This window comes from Oreochromis aureus, linkage group 10 (genome assembly GCF_013358895.1).
Source record: "Oreochromis aureus strain Israel breed Guangdong linkage group 10, ZZ_aureus, whole genome shotgun sequence".
NCBI classification, from domain to species: Eukaryota; Metazoa; Chordata; class Actinopteri; order Cichliformes; family Cichlidae; genus Oreochromis; species Oreochromis aureus.
Window position 1 is genome coordinate 4,877,336 of NC_052951.1, and position 19,768 is coordinate 4,897,103.

The 19,768-nt window shown below is 40.3% G+C and overlaps 1 protein-coding gene across 1 annotated transcript in view; it reads right to left on the reverse strand.

The window, feature by feature from the left end:
- Positions 1 to 16,793, reverse strand: part of esama (endothelial cell adhesion molecule a) — a 53,192-nt gene extending 36,399 nt beyond the window's left edge. The window contains exon 1 of the mRNA XM_031738533.2: positions 16,361 to 16,793. Coding sequence (XP_031594393.2) covers positions 16,361 to 16,430 — 70 coding nt within the window. The 5' untranslated portion in view covers positions 16,431 to 16,793. The remainder of the gene's footprint in view (positions 1 to 16,360) is intronic.
- Between the last annotated feature and the right edge of the window lie 2,975 nt (positions 16,794 to 19,768).

Genomic DNA, 19,768 nt, shown 5'->3' on the forward strand with positions numbered 1-19,768 from the left:
CCTCAGAGTTCATTTCCAAAGCCATGTTAAATTAATCACACAGACACACATTTGCAGTATAAACTATTTACATAACCCATTCATCAAACACCAAGCAGAAGATAAACGAGCCCTCTGTTAGTGATAACAATCAAAGATTAAAATTCTGTGCGTAAGTGTGCGAGTTTGTGTCTGTTCACTCGTGTTACACGAAGCTCTTCAGTACGGCAGAAAAAAACAGGATTCCAATCTCATCACACGCTCTGCACGCTGCTGGTACTGTACCAGTTATTGATTGCATAACTGTGGTTCTAAACTATGCTGGAAAAACATAAACAAACGTTTGATGAAGGGAAGTCTAATCACCATCTATCCTGATGAAAGCACCAGACATTCTTTCTTTATAGAGACTTTGTATCTGCAGGGAGCTGCACGTTTACATCAGTCCTCTTTAAATCTTAAATAACGATTTGTAATTCATTTTTAATCTTTGAAATGTTGTGATACCAGCTGTAAAAAAAGCCCTCTTTTTAGGGCCACAACAGTACTGTCAGATATATTATCTGCAAGCTTTACAAGCATTAACTGACATGGCCTCTAATGACCAAGAAAAGTACTAAAGCCAGCAAATTATGAAACGTTGAACCGAGGGAGCAACAGCGATGGAGGCAAACCGAGAAAGGAAAAAAAATTGTGGTTGACACTTGACAGCTTGGGTCTATTTTTAACACGGGAAAGAGGTAAAAGGCAGATGAGCGACAAGTTTTGGCGGTTAAGGGGGGTTCTGATCATTTCTCCTGTGCCTTGCCGTGTGATGTCTTGCTCACTGACAGGCGGTGACAGGAGGGGGAGATGAGACAGAAGCGTGTATTCCTCTGTGGGTTTCACATGCATGCCAAAGCTGCTATTAAATGGAATCTGTAAAGTTATTCTCCTGATGATTGTGATTGTGGAGGAGGCGCACAGGGAGCAGAGTGGGGGGGAAAACTTGAGACAGCGATTACGGATCAGACGAGGCTTGCCTTTCGTGCTCCCAGAGGGTGTGTGTTAAAGTAAGTCAGCACGAGCACGCCGATGGAGGGGGTGTGGGGATATATGAATCTGCCACCGCGATTAAACCGTTCGCATCCAGGGAATTGGCAGGAGTCTCACGGGAGCTGGGAGGGGGTGTCCGACAACATTAGGGAAGAATGAACGTGTGTTCAGCATAGGGTTGGAACACATGTTGCTTCCAAATGAGGATTTTCATTTCACATGACAGTGTGGTGATGCTGTTTAATAAGGCTTTTGTAAATAAATAAAGCCATGTATGTGCACAGAGCATATATTCTAAGTGCATGTCTACTACTGAGTAAATTCTTTATAACTGCGCCAGACTGGCAACCTGTCCAGGGTGTAGCCCGCCTCACGGAAGAGAATGGATGGATGGATGGTCTTATAGCGCAAAATAAAGACACTACAATGTTAGAGAAAACCCCAACAATCTGAAGATCCCTTTAGATTGTTTTGTGAAGATAGTGAAGAGGAAGAACTCTCTTTTAAAAGAAAGAGAGAAGGATCAGGAAGGGACATATATCTGCCACAACCAGCTGGAGCTGAAGAGAAGACAGAAAAGAGGCACAGAGAGACCAAGCACAAAAGACAGGACAAAACAAAAACTACAGGAGAGAGTAAGACAAAGAGTAAACAACATGTGAAAGTGGCATAAAAATGGAAAGTCCCCCAATAATATGTTTAACTAAGCGATGACTCAGAGTAACCTGATCCATCCCTTATTATGAGCTTTATCAAAGAGCTGAAAGCCCTATCGATCTGTCTCCTGAAACCAAACAGGAAAAGGCCCTGATAGATGAAAACTGTGCATTTCACTTCACTTTAGGTGCCCAATGTAAGTCTGCACTCTGAAGTGTTCTGCTGGGATAATATGGAGCTATATAGCAATTTAAATACAGAAAGATACCATCAAGAGGTCAATTGCCTACCTAATGTAGATTCGTAATTGCTTCAGGACACCAATGCATACAGCCACATAAACAAATCGTGAAACTGAAAATATGTGCACAAAAAGTGAGCACTCTGCCTAATTACTCTAATGTCTGAAGTTAATGGACTCTCACGGATGGTTGGCCTCAGGAAATCAGTGAACATAATGACCAGTCACTAATGAATGCTCCAAACATCAATGATACTCAGCTGAAAGGCTTTTTGTCTGTTGGCATGTTCTAAAAAAAAAGACCCAGCAGTGTGAAAGACAGAGTTTTCTGTCGCTTTGTGGTTCATGTAGCAAACACTTCCAAATTCCCAGTTGTGAAATCAAGTCAGCAAAAAGCTAAACTGCCTCCAACCTGGATTTAATCCTGATAGATCCTGTTTAGCATTCGGATCAGAGACTTCCACCTCTTCAAAACATGTGAAGAGAAGATTATATAATATATTATTCCATGGCTCTGTTGTACTGTACTTCACAGAGTGCTCCTGTATACCGATACATGAGATCTATGAAGGAGTTGTAGATGGAGTGTGTGTGTGTGTGTGTGTGTGTGTGTGAGAGAGAGACATTTAGGATTAAGGGAGAATTCTCAGGAATACACTGCATTCTATAACAGTCAGTATTTCCTCTGCACTTTCCTGTCTCATAGCTACACGTCGGTTTATATACCATTGTACTTAGTCTGGAGAAATAGAGCTTACGTCACACATTCTCTGTAACAGAACGGAACTAGCCTTTCAAAGGACCATCCTTTTCTATTTTCACACTTAACAATGGTTGCATGTGAGGATAGCTAGACATGAGCAGCTGATATGAGGTCGTCGTGAGATTTACCAAAAGCAAATGGAATGCTTTGGAAATACTAGAAGCAAAGGGATCATCACGAGGAAAGGAATACTATTATTTGTTCCAAATACAATAACCCCTTCAGTCGTTTACCCCAAACATGTGTTAACAGAACCCCCTAGCTGGAGCAATTATGGATACTGTCCTAACACAAGAAATGATCTAATAATAACAATGTGAAATATCCCAAACACAATAAGGAGGAGGTGAGGTTGGTGGGTTGATAAAACTTTAACGAAGTAGTAAGTAGTTCATTTCCACTTCAAGCTGTCTTCTTAATTACATCTTAGGCCTGTCACTATCATTAAGAAGATAAACATCCCATAATGCAAATGACAAATGTAATGAGCTCTCCTTAAACTTAACAATCACCACTGATGATTTGTATCAGAGCGTAGGGACACACACAGCCTATCTGGTCTTGAGGATTAGAACACTTTGTCCTATAGACACCTTCACTCGCTGGGCCCACGTCCTCATTTGAGGTTTGACAGTGTTTTAGTAGATAAAGGTGAATGGCTTGGACATGAATTGTTCTGCAGTTTGGGGAAGGCCTCGAAGAGAACTGGCGGCAGCTCCCGGGCCTGGCCGCCATGTACTAAAAACTTCTATTAAAGACTTGAGAATTAAGTTAAAGAATTGAAGAGGGCAGGGAGGGTGGGGCACCTAAAGAAGAATGAACAGCTTGTAGAGCTGGGGGAACATATATAGATGATACCCGGAAGGAATGTGTTTGGAGGTGTGATCCTGCTTCCTAAATTTAGATACTTTATATTAGTGATGTTCGATTCGTGAACGAATCGTTCAATACTCGAGAATCACTTTACTGACTCGTGAATCATGATTCACAAGCGCAACTGACTCACTGACTCATCCCTGTTGCTGTTAGCAAACTAATTCCATTAGTAGAAATATATCTAGCTTAAAATTGTGGGGAAAAAAACAACAGCCAGTTTCTTAACAAAAACATTTCTGCTCTGAACTGGAAGAAAAAACCCTGAGTAGAAGCTCACATCAAGACAATAGCTCCTCGGTTCACAGTAGCATCGCTCAGCTAGCATGCTAACAGCACATTTGAGTTACTCACCCCCTCCCTTGCTGTGCTGAATCATAGCATAAGCGAATCACTCACTCACTCCCCCCCTCCCTCCTGGCTCACAGCTCAAACGAGTTGAACGAATCACTGACTCACTCACCCCCTCCCTTCCTGTTACGAATCACTCACTCACTCACTCACCCCCTCCCTCCTGGCTCACAGCTTCTTCTTCTTGGTTGGCAACCCCCTGGCTCACAGCTCAGTGGACATTTAGATGAGATATATCTGACACATTTAAGGAAAATACCAATAAAATAAAATAAAACAAAATAAATGTTCCCTTTAGAATTTTTTTTGCTCTTTTTTGCTCTAAAAAAATAGTTGTTTTCTTTTACAATCATTCATCTTAGCAGTAGGATTTACATTCAAAGAGAAACAAATTAAATTTGAGTGAAAATATACATTTTTGCACTCTCTGGTCAACTGACTCAGTGACTCAAATGACTCAAGAAACCCGATTCACTTTGGTGAGTGACTCATTAAAACTTGATTCAGTAAAAAGAATCGAATTTACCATCGCTACTTTATATCCAGTAAATGAATGAAAGTGATATTATTGTGTGTAAACTATTTGCTGGCGATGGCATTTTTTCACTGTATTCAATTCAATTCAATTCAATTTTATTTATACTACATAGACAAGAACAGTTGCCTCAAGATGCTTTATGATATAAGGTAAAGACCCTACAATAATACAGAGAAACAACAATCAGATGGCTCCCTATGACCAAGCACTTGGCGACAGTAAGAAGAACTCCCTTTCAACAGGGAAACAGGGAGAAACAGGACAAAAGACAAAAAGACAAACGAGAGGCAGAGACTATAATAACTAATGATTAAATGGTGGGAAGCCCTCAGCAGCAAACACAGATATTTAAACTCCTTTAGCCTGCAGTTGCACAATCACAGTTGCATATGCGCTGCCACTCTCCAACCCTTCTCTACTTTAGGTCCTCTGGCTTTATGTTGTTTGTGACATAATCTGTGTTATATCTGTCACTGCTATCATTGATGCCTGACAGTGGATTTGACTGAATTAGAGTTTGAGCAATAAGAGCTCTTTGGCCTCTAATTTGATGACAGCAACCATGTTTTCTCATGTTTTCTCAGAGGGCTGTTGTCACTTGGACTGAAAATGAAGAAAAAGAAATCCAATTATGACAGTATTGGCAGAGATCCCCTTACACTGTCAAAAAACCAAACTTTATTAGCAGCAAAAAACACATCATGGCTATCTGTGTGAGGAGGTGCCTTAGCCAAGATAGAATAAGGTATGGTCACGGTGCAGAGGATTTTTTTTTAATAAACAGTAATTATATTGTATATGGTGGAGCGTGGTGAGGTCTGGGGAAGATGGGGGTGTGGGGGGTTGCTGCACCACTGAGCTATTATCGGAGATAATGACATCAACTGAGCTCTCTCCTGAGTGTAGTTGTGTGTGACAGAAAAATAGATAAGAGCTTATAATTATGCACCACCCAGGGAGGAGAGGAGCTGTGGAAAAAGAAGAAAAACACAGGGAGATATGGAATGAGTAACAATTTAAAGAAAAGGAGAGTAAATCCACAAAAGTGCGAGGCTACGAAGTGCAGATGAAGGTCTGAATACAAATCCTTACATATACACAGACAGTATTACAGATATAGTTATGCAGAAACACTAAAAGCACTAAGTGAAAGAATGGAGGAGGAATATATATACATATATATTCTGTACAAAAACACACACGTACATGTACACTACACAGACATCTTAAGCCCCTCACTCTAATCCTCCCGGCTGACCCGAGACACTGATGCTGATGAGATGCTCGAGCTGCAGGCCTCAGGAGAGATGTGATGAAGGAGAAGAAGAGGAAAAGAGGAGGAGTAGGACTAGACAACAAGATGAAAAGGAAAAGGGCAAGAAGAGAGAGGAGGGGGAGGAAGATTTAATAATGCTGATAAAAGACACAGCGGTCTGTGATGAAAAAACTATTGAAATCTTAAGGACAATAAAGGAGATCCATAAGCTAAGAATTTACTCTTGCTCTGTCAGTGACTAGTAACATCGAGTGCCTTCAGGTGACTGTTGTTTTGATGTGGTCCTATATTTAAAAAAAAAAAAAACTAAAATCAGGTGATTAAAGCTGTTGTTAATGACTCAACGTGACGTGGTGATTGGACAGAAAAACATTTTATGAGATGACGGGGGGTGGTGCCCTCTGGAATGTCACAGACGATCCAGTGAAATAATGTAGAGCGGCTGGCTGCTTTTCTATGCTCGTGGTTGCAGGACTTAAAGGACTGCAATGACGGGAAAGCTCCACTTACATTGGTCCTTCATGAACAGCTTCTATATTTGTCTGTCAAATAAGAGCGGAGTTGTAGGTGCACTCAGAACACTGCTGTAGCTTTGGGATATGTTGGAAAGGCAAATTCAGTGGATTTCAACCACAAACTTGGAATAAATGTCCTTGTAGAAGACAGACAGAACTGTGACATGAAGGGGCCCAAGTCATTTAATCTCTGAGTGTCTTTTTATAGATAAATTCTTACAATTATTACTCTTACAACCACCTTACACCAAACCTTACTGACAGAACTCTTGATTATTGGCCAATTATCATTATCATTATTATTATTATTAACAATAATAATAATAATGGATGGAATATATGTGTTTTCTTTTTACCTTAATTATCAATGATTAACTAAGCGTTATTAGTCCTCTTGGCAAAAAAACAAACAAACAAAAAAAACATGCTTCCCAAGTGTATGTGGAAATCAGTTTTTCTTATACTGTTGACAGAATCTTCATCCTTTAAAACCACTGAAATAGATCTGAAATTGTCAGCTCCTTGATGCATTTGGCCATCTTGGAGTACAGGAGCAAATCATAGCATTCGTTCACACCACTGTTGATCATTACTAAAACCTTCCTTAATGCACCTTTCATCACAACTTCAGAGAAGTTCACAGCAATCCAACAATACACATGGCTGTGTGTGCGACTGGCCATGAAGCAGCATGCTGCTATATGCACCATGTGAAGGTAAGGGTTGAAAGTCTCTCCACTCTGTTAACACACTTTTCCCAGATTACTGTGTTTATTTATTGTTATATCTGTTTTTTTCTTCTTCTTTTTTTAAAGGTCGCAGCAGTACCGTGTTAAGCAGCCCAACCATAAGTTCCCAGATTATTCTTAAGCAGAATTGTAGTGTCTCTTTTTGTATGTTTTTATGTGCTATCTAAAGTCAACGGCTCTGATTCTCGGGTGCTGATACATTTAATTGTAGGAAAAGTAGGAAATTAGCAGATGACAGAGGATTATGAAGAGTCATGCTAACTAAAAAATAGCACCGAACATAAGACTGATGAATGACATTTAATCCTGAGAGGCGTCTGAAGAGACGTGGGACATAAACCCTACCTGTTCCTCCCTCTCTCTCTCTAACAGAACCTCTTCGCTTTTTCTGCCTCGCTGAGAACACGAGTCCAACCTCTGATGCCCTGAAGGCTCCAGCTTAATAATGTGACTATAATGGCTTTTTCCACATAGCTGCCAGTGTCACCTCTTACACAATTACTCCATCTGACTTCCACTGAGACACTGCAATTATGTCTTTGATAAAGCTGGAGAAATTGTTCTCTTCACACAGGTGTCAGTGTCAGCATCTGCCAAAAATGGCCATTCCCTGTCTGTCCACATGCTCTGTGTGTTCTGTAGTTATAACATCATTGATCTACACACACGCTGGTTACTTTGTTGTAATCTACATGCTAGTATGTATCAAATGATATCATGATAAAATGATAAATTATTGTTTTTTAAATGTAATATGTGGTAAAGCCCTGTGATAGGCTGGTACCTCTCACCCTACACCTGCTGGGATATGCTCCAGCCCCCCCGTGACCTCAAATTAGATATATGTATAAGAAAACGCATGGTTGGAAATGTGTTAACGGCTTTTCGGGGTAAATGTGTAGGGCTGCTCAATGGAGCAAAGACTGCGAGCTAGTTCAGGCAAGCAGCTTGAGCTGCACTGTGTCCTACATAGTAATATAGCTCAATCTCTTCACGTCACATACCAGACACGCTTTCCCACTTTGTTGGTCTATTCAAGCTGCAAATTTTTTCATCTCTTCATCAGTTTTCCCTGCCTGCTATTTCAACCCCATCACCAGAATCCATGTGTAGGTATATTTACTCATGGCTCCCGCAACTGCATATCTGAGGGAAGAGATTCATTTAGAGCCTTGACACCAAACTATATTTTGCTGCATAAGAAATCATTTCAAAAGTTACTTGTCAGACTGAAATGCCATTAATATGTCCCAAGCTGATGTTACAGATCAGTGCAACAGCATATTTCAATAGATTTTTAATGGGTCATATAATCCAAAATTAATGTCATTCTTTCTTACTACACCTCTACCTGCTATTGTAGTGCTGATAATAAATGTCAGTGCTGACATTTAAACGCTGCTGCCATCAGAATTTCAAGATTTAAAAGACTTAATTAATAAACATACAAACCTCATTAATTTGCACTAGTTTTATTTCGTATGTGCACCCGATATGCTACTGCATGTTTTGCTAGTTTCTCCTATCATCCTTCCAGTCTGATCACAACTCCTTTTACTCACACATGACATGTGGACTGCCCTAGTTACTGTATGAGCTTTTCAGTTTGTAGTTAAATTAAAAAGTGCTGCAAAAATTCAAATAAAAGCTGCTGGGCTAGCTCGACTTCTGAACTGCTGTACCTTTGTTGTTAGCATCCTCCATGATAAGCTAGCTAGCTCTCCTGTTAGCAACCAGTGATGTGCTCCTGATACATGTTGTAGCAGAGTTCTATTTGAAAATTATGAAGTCTATTCACTTAATAAAGTAATAAAGTAATCATTGAGTGTGCGTATGACCTGCCCTAATACTTGAAGAAAAAAACCTAGGATTATGTCCAGGATTATGACTCTGTGAAGTTGTTAGAGTATCAACCTCTAACCCTCACCCACATTTAGAATAACTTGACATGGTATATCTCATCTAAGCCCATGCCTTCATTACCATCTGTGAGCTGCTTTATTGACTTCTGCTTTAGTTTTTCTCAAGGACGGGTCAAGGAAATGTGCGATTATTGACAAATTCTGGTTGCAACATCTGTTAGCAGCACTGGAAACAAGCTACATGTGTTCACTAAAGTGGCTGGAGTCAGGGCTCTTCTTACTCCATCCCCTGTGGGTTGAGCGAATTCTACAGACCTTGGCCTTAGGAGACCTTTTCAAACTCCTTTAAATAACTGTGACAACTATGTTTGTTTCTTTTTTTAACAGAAATATATAATATTTTACCTTCTCTCGGCTACTCGACTGCATACTGTAATAAGGAGATCGAAATATGTCACTAAAGGTACCTGCTTAAACATAAATAAATAAAATGACTGCATGCCATTTTATTATAAGCATGCTGTTTCCTGATTTGATTGAGAAGTGATTTTGTCGCCTCTGCATTAGAAATGTATACTATAAATTCTGATGACGTGTAGAAGTGAGTAAATGATTTTATTTTGAAGGTTCAGGTTAACACATCTGGATTTATTTCACTATGTCATATAATTTGCTTCTCCTGAAATGCTTATAAAGAGAACAAATTCTACCAGCAGATGTTTTGTTGATTTTATTTTACAAGCCTAATGTGTTGAAAGTGTTTCGTGGCATTTAGCAAAACTTACAAGCCTGAAATGAAAATTCTGACAATCTGGACAAGAGCCAGATATTCCAATTAGCAGTGTCTGTGAAAGACTTAATTATTAGTTAACAGTTAGTGGTTACCATAATAGGGCTATTTACATCAGACTGCTGATGCACTGGTAATAGAGGGAGAATGCCCAGCAAAGGATTCAGACTGGCCTTAAGAACCACCTGATAAGCCTCCTGCGGCTCCCTCAGCTGTAAATAGTCATTAGCTAGTGTGCTGTCAAAGCCTGGCTACATCACAGGCAACCCTGAATTAAACAGTGGGTATAAGGCTGACACTGCAGTCTGCAATGTGTGTTTAATTCCACAGTATATAATGTTCTTAAGACCCCATAAAACCAACATAACTCCTCTAAAAATAAATTTCATGCCTTACATTTATGTATAAACATAGAGGGTTGCAAAGGGTCGTAAATGTTTGAATGCAAACATCAGCTGGGAATAACTTAGCCCAAAAACAACAATATGTTTACTGTCCAGACAAGATTTCTATCAGAATTTGCAGGAATGTTCTCAAAAAACAAACAAAGAAAAAAATCAATCAACATCCCAAACAGCCACTATGTCCAGGTTTCTTGTCAAGAAAGAATAAAGGGGAGGGACATACAGAAAAAGGAAGAAGCACGAGCGTCTGTGCCTTTAAGAGTCCCCAGGCCAGAGCTGATCGTTGGGAAAGTCACCAAGTGATTTTCTCATGACCCCAGAGAGGAGGCCTTCTTCCTTCTGGGTCCATGGATGGAGAAGAGATGTCACTGAAAACCCACAAAAGGGGCACTTGCCACATACAGTAAAAGTCATGGCTGGCACCATGTCTCACTGTACATCTGTCATCTAACTGCTATTTCCATGTTCTTGGTGAAAAATTCCTGTATTACATCCACACATTTCCAAGTAACATGACACAGGCCTAGTTATGTTACGCTTTTGTCTCGTTCCCACAGTTTATCCCATACTGAGACTAAAAATAAGAATGTTTGTATGAACTTAAAAATAGTAGTAACTCAGTGAATGTGGGGCACGAGTTGCAAATCATCAAACCTCCAGTGGCTGGACTGAGCATGGTCTTTACAGGTCAATGCAGTGCTTAAAAATGCAGCCAGCACTGCAGTGCTCCACATGCTTCAATCACATCACTAATCCTGTGAATGGGCCTAATTACTGTAATATAATTAGATTAAGGTGTTTGCATGACCCCAGATTTAATTGCAGTATAAGAGTGGGATTGAGGTATCAATGCCAGATTGTCTGTCTGAAGAGACTGTTAACATCTCTCGTTCACACAAAGACCAGAAAAATAATCTTTCAGATGTGCTAAATGACCACTAAGAGAAGAAGAGTGTGAGATACTAAATGAAACCAAAGATTTAGAGAACGATAACTGGCGTTGGAGTCATTGTATTACACATTACATCTCTTAAACATAAACAGGCGTATATTACATAGTTAGTCCCTGGAGAAAGTAATTTGTTACACTACTCTTTACATTACTTTCTTGTTATTCAGCTGTAGCCTGACTGCTCATTACAGTGATCAGGTCTCGCTGCTGGGTTGGAGTGTCAGAAAGTGATTTCTGAAGTTTCCGTTCATTTTTTCTGTGTAATATCTTTGCTTATAATGGCAAATAGACTCTAGTCAACAGGATTTATGAAGGGGTTACATATAAAATAAAGAAATGACCTGTCTTTATGACGTGCATTATATTAAATCCAGCCTTTTTGGCCACTTAAAATGTCTTTATGGAGATGTGATGTTATAGTTGCTGCTGCCCTCTTGGGAAGATCTCTTAAAAACGCACAACAGCTTTAATGCCACACTGGGTTGTGCACTAGCTTTGTGTTACCATGTTCTTTGTGCATATGTGCAGACTTCAAACCTTTTTAACATGACTTCTTTGAATTTCAGTAGATAATTACATGCTGAATGATCACAAAAAAGATATGAAATAAGAACAAAGACAGTGAAAACAACTACAGGGAAAGACAAGAAGCACATCGTGGCTTTTTTGGGATGTGATATATTGTGCTGTGAGATTGAATCTGAACTAATCTCCACTCCGGTTCTTGTCCTCTTGGGCTTTGTACAGGGTGCAAGTGAGTGTAAATATAAAAGATTACAAGGCACACTTGCACAGACTGACAACTGGACATCAAACTACCTCACTAAAGAGGAAAGAGTGCACTGCTGTATGTGTGTCATTATGTACCGATAAATCCCTCAATCTTCTCCCTGAAATCAAAATTGCACCAGTTGCTGAGGACACATACGTGAGGAGCGCAGCCTTCAAACCCTTGTAATCCCAGCTCAGAGTGGAAAAGGGGCTTTGCTGCACATCTATTTGGTTTTATTCTAAAAAACAGGCAATTAGAGATAAGGCCATAGTTGTACGCTGGACAAACTGCATTGAATAGCTCGGCTTTTTCATTTTCTTAGAGTTAAAAACATATTTTGGAATTAAGTGCTAATGTGGTAAAATAGCGTGTGAAACTTGAACCTAGCACATGTCAAGTGTGCTAATATACCAAGCTTCAATACCTATTATCTTTTAAAGCATTAAGGTTCATAGCCCAGAGCGACTCTATGTTAAAATAAGACATGCGACTATTAATAATTATCGCAACACTCTCACTTAATATTATAAATCACTGACAGTCATCAGCGGTGAGGACACCACCGCCTCACCTCCCAACAGAGCATTTTGAAGCTTGTATGGGTTGACCTTGTTAAATAACTAGCATCCATCACAGGACACACCTGGAAAACAAATGAAGATGTGCTTTCTTGCCAGATGGTGTGTCCAGAATACAAGATTAATTGTACAGCGGCTGCTGAAGAGATAAGGCATAGCTCATACATCGCCGCCGCTGGTCTTTGATAAGTGACGTCAAGCTTCAAGATTATTGTGTGTGCTTATGTAAATCCGGTGCTAGAACACGGTGCTGGGATGAGCTAAAACAGCAACTCTTTCAGTTGCACTCTGTCCATTTTATTGGTCCTAGAAACATCTAAGAATAGTGCAGAGTATCCAGAGCGAACAAGTGTCAGTACAATTTCTCTAACAATCCCATCATTTTACAATCATATCAGCCAACAATCTGACTTTAAAGTTTTATTTCTTCCGAATCTGTGTCTGCACCCCTCACCAGGATGCCTTGATAAAGATGAACGCAGGGGCGTGAACCACATACTTCTAGGAATAAAATACTAAATACACATGACAAGGACTTTTAGTGGTAAGACTGATATAACACCAGGAAAAGATTAAACTCTGCCAACTTACACAGCTTACCTCAGAAAAAGACAAAGGGCAAATTAAGCAATTAGACACGAGTGAATAATTAGGCACAGTTCCTGATGAACCTAAGCTAATGTAATCAAATTAGCTGACCCAAACACAACTTCACTGAGACAATCTTAATGAGTTTGTGTGACTGAGAAGAACTCTTCATGCTAGCAAAGCTTAATATAAAAAGATACAACTGCTGGGTGGTAGCACAGAAGGTAAGTGTCACGTTTAATTAGGAAAGGTAACACTGAATTATACAGAGGACAACACTGAAGTTCAGCACTGTGCCACAATGGTAAAGCTGACTATGTGCAGCTGTTTCAGATGGTCTTACTACTACTAATGTGTGTGTGTGTGTGTGTGTGTGTGTGTGTGTGTGTGTGTGTGTGTGTGTGTGTGTGTGTGTGTGTGTGTGTGTGTGTGTGTGTGTGTGTGTTGGAAGTTTACTATACTTGAGGGACCCAAATCCCCGTCCCCACAAGTTTGAAGCCATTTTTGAGACTCAAAATGTGGTTTTGGTGTCAGGGTTAAACTTGGGTTATGGTTAGGTTCAGGGTTAGGGTTAGACATTCATTTTTGATGGTTAGGGTTAGGGTAAGCAGCTAAGGAAAGTACTATTTCAATGAGATGTCCCCACCAGAATAGAAACACCAGACGTGTGTGTGTGTGTGTGTGTGTGTGTGTGTGTCACTTGTTTCTACCTGAAGTGGAGCAGAAGAACAGAGCATCTCATGAGCTGATTTTTGTCCAGCTGGCAGGTCATTGTTTTCCCAGAGGTAAATGTGCCTAGTCTAGACTATTTTAACCCTTTAAGGTCTAAGTTGCCACTGGTGAAGATCTTAACCGTAACGCCAAATCTACCCACAGGCAATCAGAATATGTAACGTTTGATTTTATTGAATGCTCTTAGAAACTGGGGAACAAAGAAAACAATCACTGCAGCTGACACACAGCAAAAACTATTTACATTTTTTCTAAAAAGTCCATTTTTGACTTTGAACTGGCACCAAAATCTATGGTGCATCAGGACAATGTATTAAACATTCGTTTTTAGGGGGCAGCACAGCGGTTTTCCTGCTGTGAGGAACACAGCAGGAAAATTCTGGGTTTAAATCTATCTTTTTCTGTGGAGTTGTGGGTACTCCCACTTCCTCCCACAGGAAGGAAGCCAGTTAGTTTGGGTGAAATGGTGATTCTAAAGTTCCATAGGTGTGAGTGTGGACTGTTCTCTGTCTCTCTGTGTTGGCCCTTTGAAAGACTGGCAACCTGTGCATGTACACCACCTCTCACTCTATGGCAGCTGGGATAGATTCCAAACATGGCGAGTTGTGCCCTCGAGATGACATTTGACATGCTGCAACTGTTACGGAAATCTTAAATAAATAGATTTTCACACAAAAAGGCAGTCCTTCTGAGCAAATGGGTCAAACAACAATACATGTGCGACAGCAGTCGCCAGACTTCTGACAAGGAAGAATAATAAGCATGGAATCGTTTTTAGAAACAAGTTATTTACCCGACGTGGTCACAGAATACGGTCAGAACATTCTGTGAAAAAGATAATTTATACATCAACATGTGGTAAATCTGAACGATTACAGGGAGACAGAAAAGGACAATATTCTATTCATTAAGGTTGTCTTGACACAGAGGAGTAGCAGAATCTCAAATCGTTCATTACACATGTTCACTCCTGCATTTTTCTGTTGGTGAGAATTTTTCACACGTTACTTTTTCACTCTTATGAGTACATCATGTAGTCATAGTGCAAACACACTCAAAAAAGAGTAAGTATGGAAGTGAAGTCATATGTTTTTAACATATCCTCAATCACTCAGCAGCTGCTTGCGAGTCTGATAACATTCTCCACTGCTCTGGATTTTGAACTGAACCACCATGTTGTTTGTAGGAGGAGGTTTGCTCACTTCCTGCTCTAACGCACACATCTGGGATTCAAGGAGCTCACAGTTTTCCTGTTGCCACAGGGTGCTATTCATGAACATTTCCTCTCTGTGTCTTGACTGCTCAGTGTTTTCAGGACACACCTGCAGGGCGATTGATGGTGAGGTCAAGGTCAGCTACTGTGCTCATATCTTCCTGTTGTCCTGTGACCCTGAATCATAGCCTGCTGATAAAATTGGTTGCCAGACATTGCTTGCAGTCACCCCTTACAATGCCTTGTCTCATTGCAGTGAACCTATATGGTGCAAAATGGAAGTATTACTCAGGTAATACTCCCTCAGAGAGAAACTCCCTCACTGACAGGGAATGTGATTGTTTTGGCAACAGCACTGAAAAGCACACATAAGCTACGGGCAGCTGAGAACAAATTCAGGCAAAGTGTGTATCTCTCACTGGCTTTCATGTCTCACAGAGCAATATGAAAGTCAGCACCCAGACTCTTGGAAGTGACAGCCGCTCACCTGGAGCAGATGGGGCTCTACAACTTAAATAGATGTTTCCTGTTTTTCCATATGAGAGTGGAGCGGAGCATGTGAGCAGTCCAAAAACTGAGTGTTTGACTCTTTCATCGCTGACACTGATTAAAAGAAAATCATTTCTGTTGTTGCTGAGGGTTAAATTAAGATAAGAGGGACAATAAAATGATGATTCAAAATTCATGAGCTCGTGAACGTCCAGCAGTTCCTTGCTGCTTTTCAATTAGAATGACTATTAAATCAGTAGTGCCTTTAAATGAACTCTAGTAGGTCTCCGAATTAGAAGAAACTGCACAAAACTCAAGAAATATTAATATTCTCTTGAAATGCAGAAAAAAAAGAAAAAAATACTCTCTTCTAGGTGCAGCCATTACATTTTTTTTTTACTGGAATTAATCATTTAAAAACTTCTTGCTCCCCAAAACGTTTGCAAAATACTCGTGCAGCTGTACCATGGCCCAATTTCTATATCAAAGAGAGGGGAAAGTAGGCTGCTTGTACTGTACAGCTATCAGTGAAAGTAGGAGTTTAATACATTGCTAGAGAGAGTGACGGCTGAGCTCGTGTTGCAGCAGCTATAAAGGGATTATTCTTCCCTGGAAGACATAATCATGTGTAACACACTTGTTTCAAATCCTGTGAAAAACAAACAGGTGTTTCAGCTTCAAATCCAGCCCTTCATCCTCTGGCACACATACAGCAAAGAACCCCCAGAAGCAGACCCTGCTGTCATTTCTGTCATTAGTTACAGGTTTCTGATTATGACTCATGTCAGCACAACGTGGTCGGACAGTAAATCCCACATTCTAATGTACATTATGTTGCTTTGATATTTAATGCTAACAGGATGGATGAAAATGCGATGTTAGTCTCATTATTTTAAGATCTGAAATACAAAGTGACATATGTGCGTGTGTGTGCTTCTGGAAATGTGAACAAACAAGCAAACACAATAGAAGGCATTTATATAAGGCAGGTGAAGAAGCTGACCTGTGAGCGCGCACAGAAAGGTAAAGTAGAGCAGAGGAAGTTTCCTCGAAGTAGTGCTGGAGGCTCCCATGGCTGATGTACACACTTCTCAGTTGTTAACGTCCTTCACCCGGCTTTATGTCAGCTCTCCGCCTCGGGCAAATAAAGCTCTTCAAGTCTGCTCAGCGGGCTTCCCACTATCTCCACGCGCTGGTCGAGGAAGGTAAGGTAGGGGACACTTCAGGTGAGGAAGTGTGGAAAGGGTCTTATTCCACTGACGCACGGATCCCCTTTTCTAACTTGGTGGAGCGATGCGAATATTAAAGTGGAGTGAAAACTGGATTGACAATGACACTAAAGGTCATCCGAGACTCTTCTTCTCCTCCTTTTAACATCTACAATTCCCTGCTTATCGACACGGCGGCGAGTGGGTTATAACTCTGCAAGTTGTCATCCCGAGACCTTTCCTAAGAGAGCGAGAGAGGGAGAGAGAGAGACGTGCCACCTCCGCGGTAGAGCTGTATTCTCAGCTTCAGTGTCGAGCGCAAGTTCCGGAAACCTCCAACAAAATAAGGTCCGTGAAACACTGCCTTAGACGATGTCTTTTATTTTGAAAACAAAAATGTTCCATCTTTATTATTTTACTGTCTGTAAAATTAAGCTTGACGCAGTTTCGCTAGTTCTCAGGTTCAGTAGGGGGCAGGTGTAAGAATGCGTGTGTGTGTGTGTGTGTGTGTGCGTGTGTGTGTGTGTGTGTGTGTTTCTTCACTTCATTTCTACACTTTGCTAATAACGAATTGGATAATTCCTCAGACTTCGTGAGTTACTGATAAAAAGCAGCTGAATCAAACAAAGTGGCGGTGAGTGAATGAAAAAGTGGATCACTTATCAGTCTTTCCAAAACCCTTACAGTATGCTTTTAATTATTAGTTATTAGTTGTTATTATTATTAATCGCTGGAGCAATAGTGAGCAGTATAGATGTGTTGAGCCATACCTGATGGAAGAGCGCAGTGTAACTCGGCTAGATGATACCGGCCTCTGTAGTCACTCAACCAAGAGCATGACTCCCCTAGGTCACTGACAGTGTCCCATCAGAAGAGATCCTTGCAGTTGTGGACTCTACAACATGCACTATTCCTACTACCAGTGTCATTGAAATGAATAAGCCAATATGCCACTGTGACTGTGATCTTATAGCACGTTGGTATAAAATCAAGGATGCGTGCGGAAGCATTGAGAAAAAGGCTGGAAACCAAATTTCGGGAAGCTCCCAAAGATGTTAGTTTGGTAACTGAGGGCAGCTGGGCGTTATGACAGACAGGTATTGGATGAAAACAAGGTACAACATTATATCCAAAACTGAGACTGGAGAGACGGTCAGACACAGGGCTTACAGCTCTGGCCACTAGGCTGAAGAGATATGCCAGAGAAGCACAATGGCAGACCCACGCAGAGATGAAATGAGCAATACAAGAAGAACATCTGGGTGAAAGTGGTGTCACACCACCAACGCCAGTGGCTGATGGACCTAAGAGCAGACCACAGCAACTTCCCAGAACAAGCCAGTGAACATCACAAATACTTTGTGAACATCGCAAAGTATTTTCTGAACAGCACCTTGAGCATACTGCTTGGAGAAGCTAATGGCACGCTATGATTGCATATGTAATAAAAAATCAAATAACAACAAAAAAAAAAACTGCATTACTTCCTTCACTACTGAGTCCCTGAACTTTCATTTAAAAAAGACAAATAGGAACATAAACAGTTTTAAACTGCTTGTTTTAAACACCACAGCTCAAGCTTTTCTAACAATCAGCCTGTTTTCAACCCCCCACATCCAAAGCTCCATTCTTTTCCCTCACCTCCCCTTTAAAATCTCCAGTCTTCAGTTCCTGTTCTATCATGTGTGAAGAGGCATGGTTCTGAGAGTAGAGAAACAGACTCGACACGGCTTGACGTGAATTCCCAAGGTGAGCTCACCATCCTGTTGCAAAAAGAAAGACTGACCTGTCCTCTCCGAGGTGGTCAGACCCCTTTATTTCATTTCCTGAGGTTGCCCAGTTGCCTCAGCAACAAGGGTGAGGCTAATGCAGGCAGACTGCTCAATTATGAGAGGTGAACAGGGGTTGCTCACGTGATTAAATCTAAAGAAGCAGTGTCCAAATTTTGCGGGGATGAGATTTTGTTGTTGTAAACTGCATCTGGGCCTCCAGCTCAAATCCACAGCATTCAGGCAAAAGCTGTCAAAACATGCCGGTTTTTATTTAGGAGCAAAATCAGTGAGGCTCATGCTGCATTCTGGACCAGGCTTCTAATTCAAACGGCTACAAGGAGCTGGTCAAACGGTAAACAAACCTGACACCTGGAGGCCAAACATATTGCTCACTCCAATTAATGACCTATAACGAGACATGTTATCCTCCTGTTATCAGTTTAGTTTTTCTTTAAGCCCATCAAAACATATCCTGTGCATATCCTATCTCAATCCACTCCACACTTAATCAAACCCAAAGAAACAAAACAGCAAGCACATAAAAACTGATTCATAACAATGTCGTCAAGGTTTTTGGTATTTAGAATGGTACACTTTTTCTGTTTTGTTCTTTGGTAATAGGAGCAAAGAGCTGCTCAACTGAATGTACTACAGAGAACCTGAAGAACACAAAAAACATGTGACTGTCCAACATCTTTTACTATGATGTGTTCATACATGATCACACTCTAATGGTTTATTATATATATTTAGATACAAATACATTCTGCAGAAAAGGAAAAGTGATCTAACCTCTTAGGTGTAATAGATTTGATACATACAGTTTTGTAAAGTTTGACTTTTGATACTTTTTTTGGTCTAAATAAATTGCACAATACATTTTAAGCAATAAATTGCAGAAAAGGCAGAGTGTAGCAATTATGATACAAATTAAAAACTTGTACATGCAAATTAATATTTAATTAATTTAAAAATAAATTGCAGAAGGTTTAATACATTATTATTATTATTATTTCATGGTTCAGGTTTTACAGGGTAAATATTCCTATCTAACACCTAACAATACATTTAGCAGCTATCTATGGAAAGAACCAGAAAGAGAAAAAATACTAGATTCATGTTCAAGAGGAACATTACTAACATCTCAGGCGTAATGCATTCAATTATAACTATAAAGGTGGCGATGTTGTTTGTTTTTGGTCATGTAACAGGTCAAAACATAGTCATGGCCTGGATGATTTGGAGCCTTTCTGCACAAATCATAAAAAGATGGGGGAAAAAATAGAAAACTCTTATTAGTAACTTTAATTGATTTGAACATGAAACACTGCTCAGATTTCTATATCATTTCAGATATTTGGACACTGGAAAATCTCTAGATATTTGTCCTAGTTTCAAATGCTGCTTTCCAAAAGGTCAGTGGCATTGTCC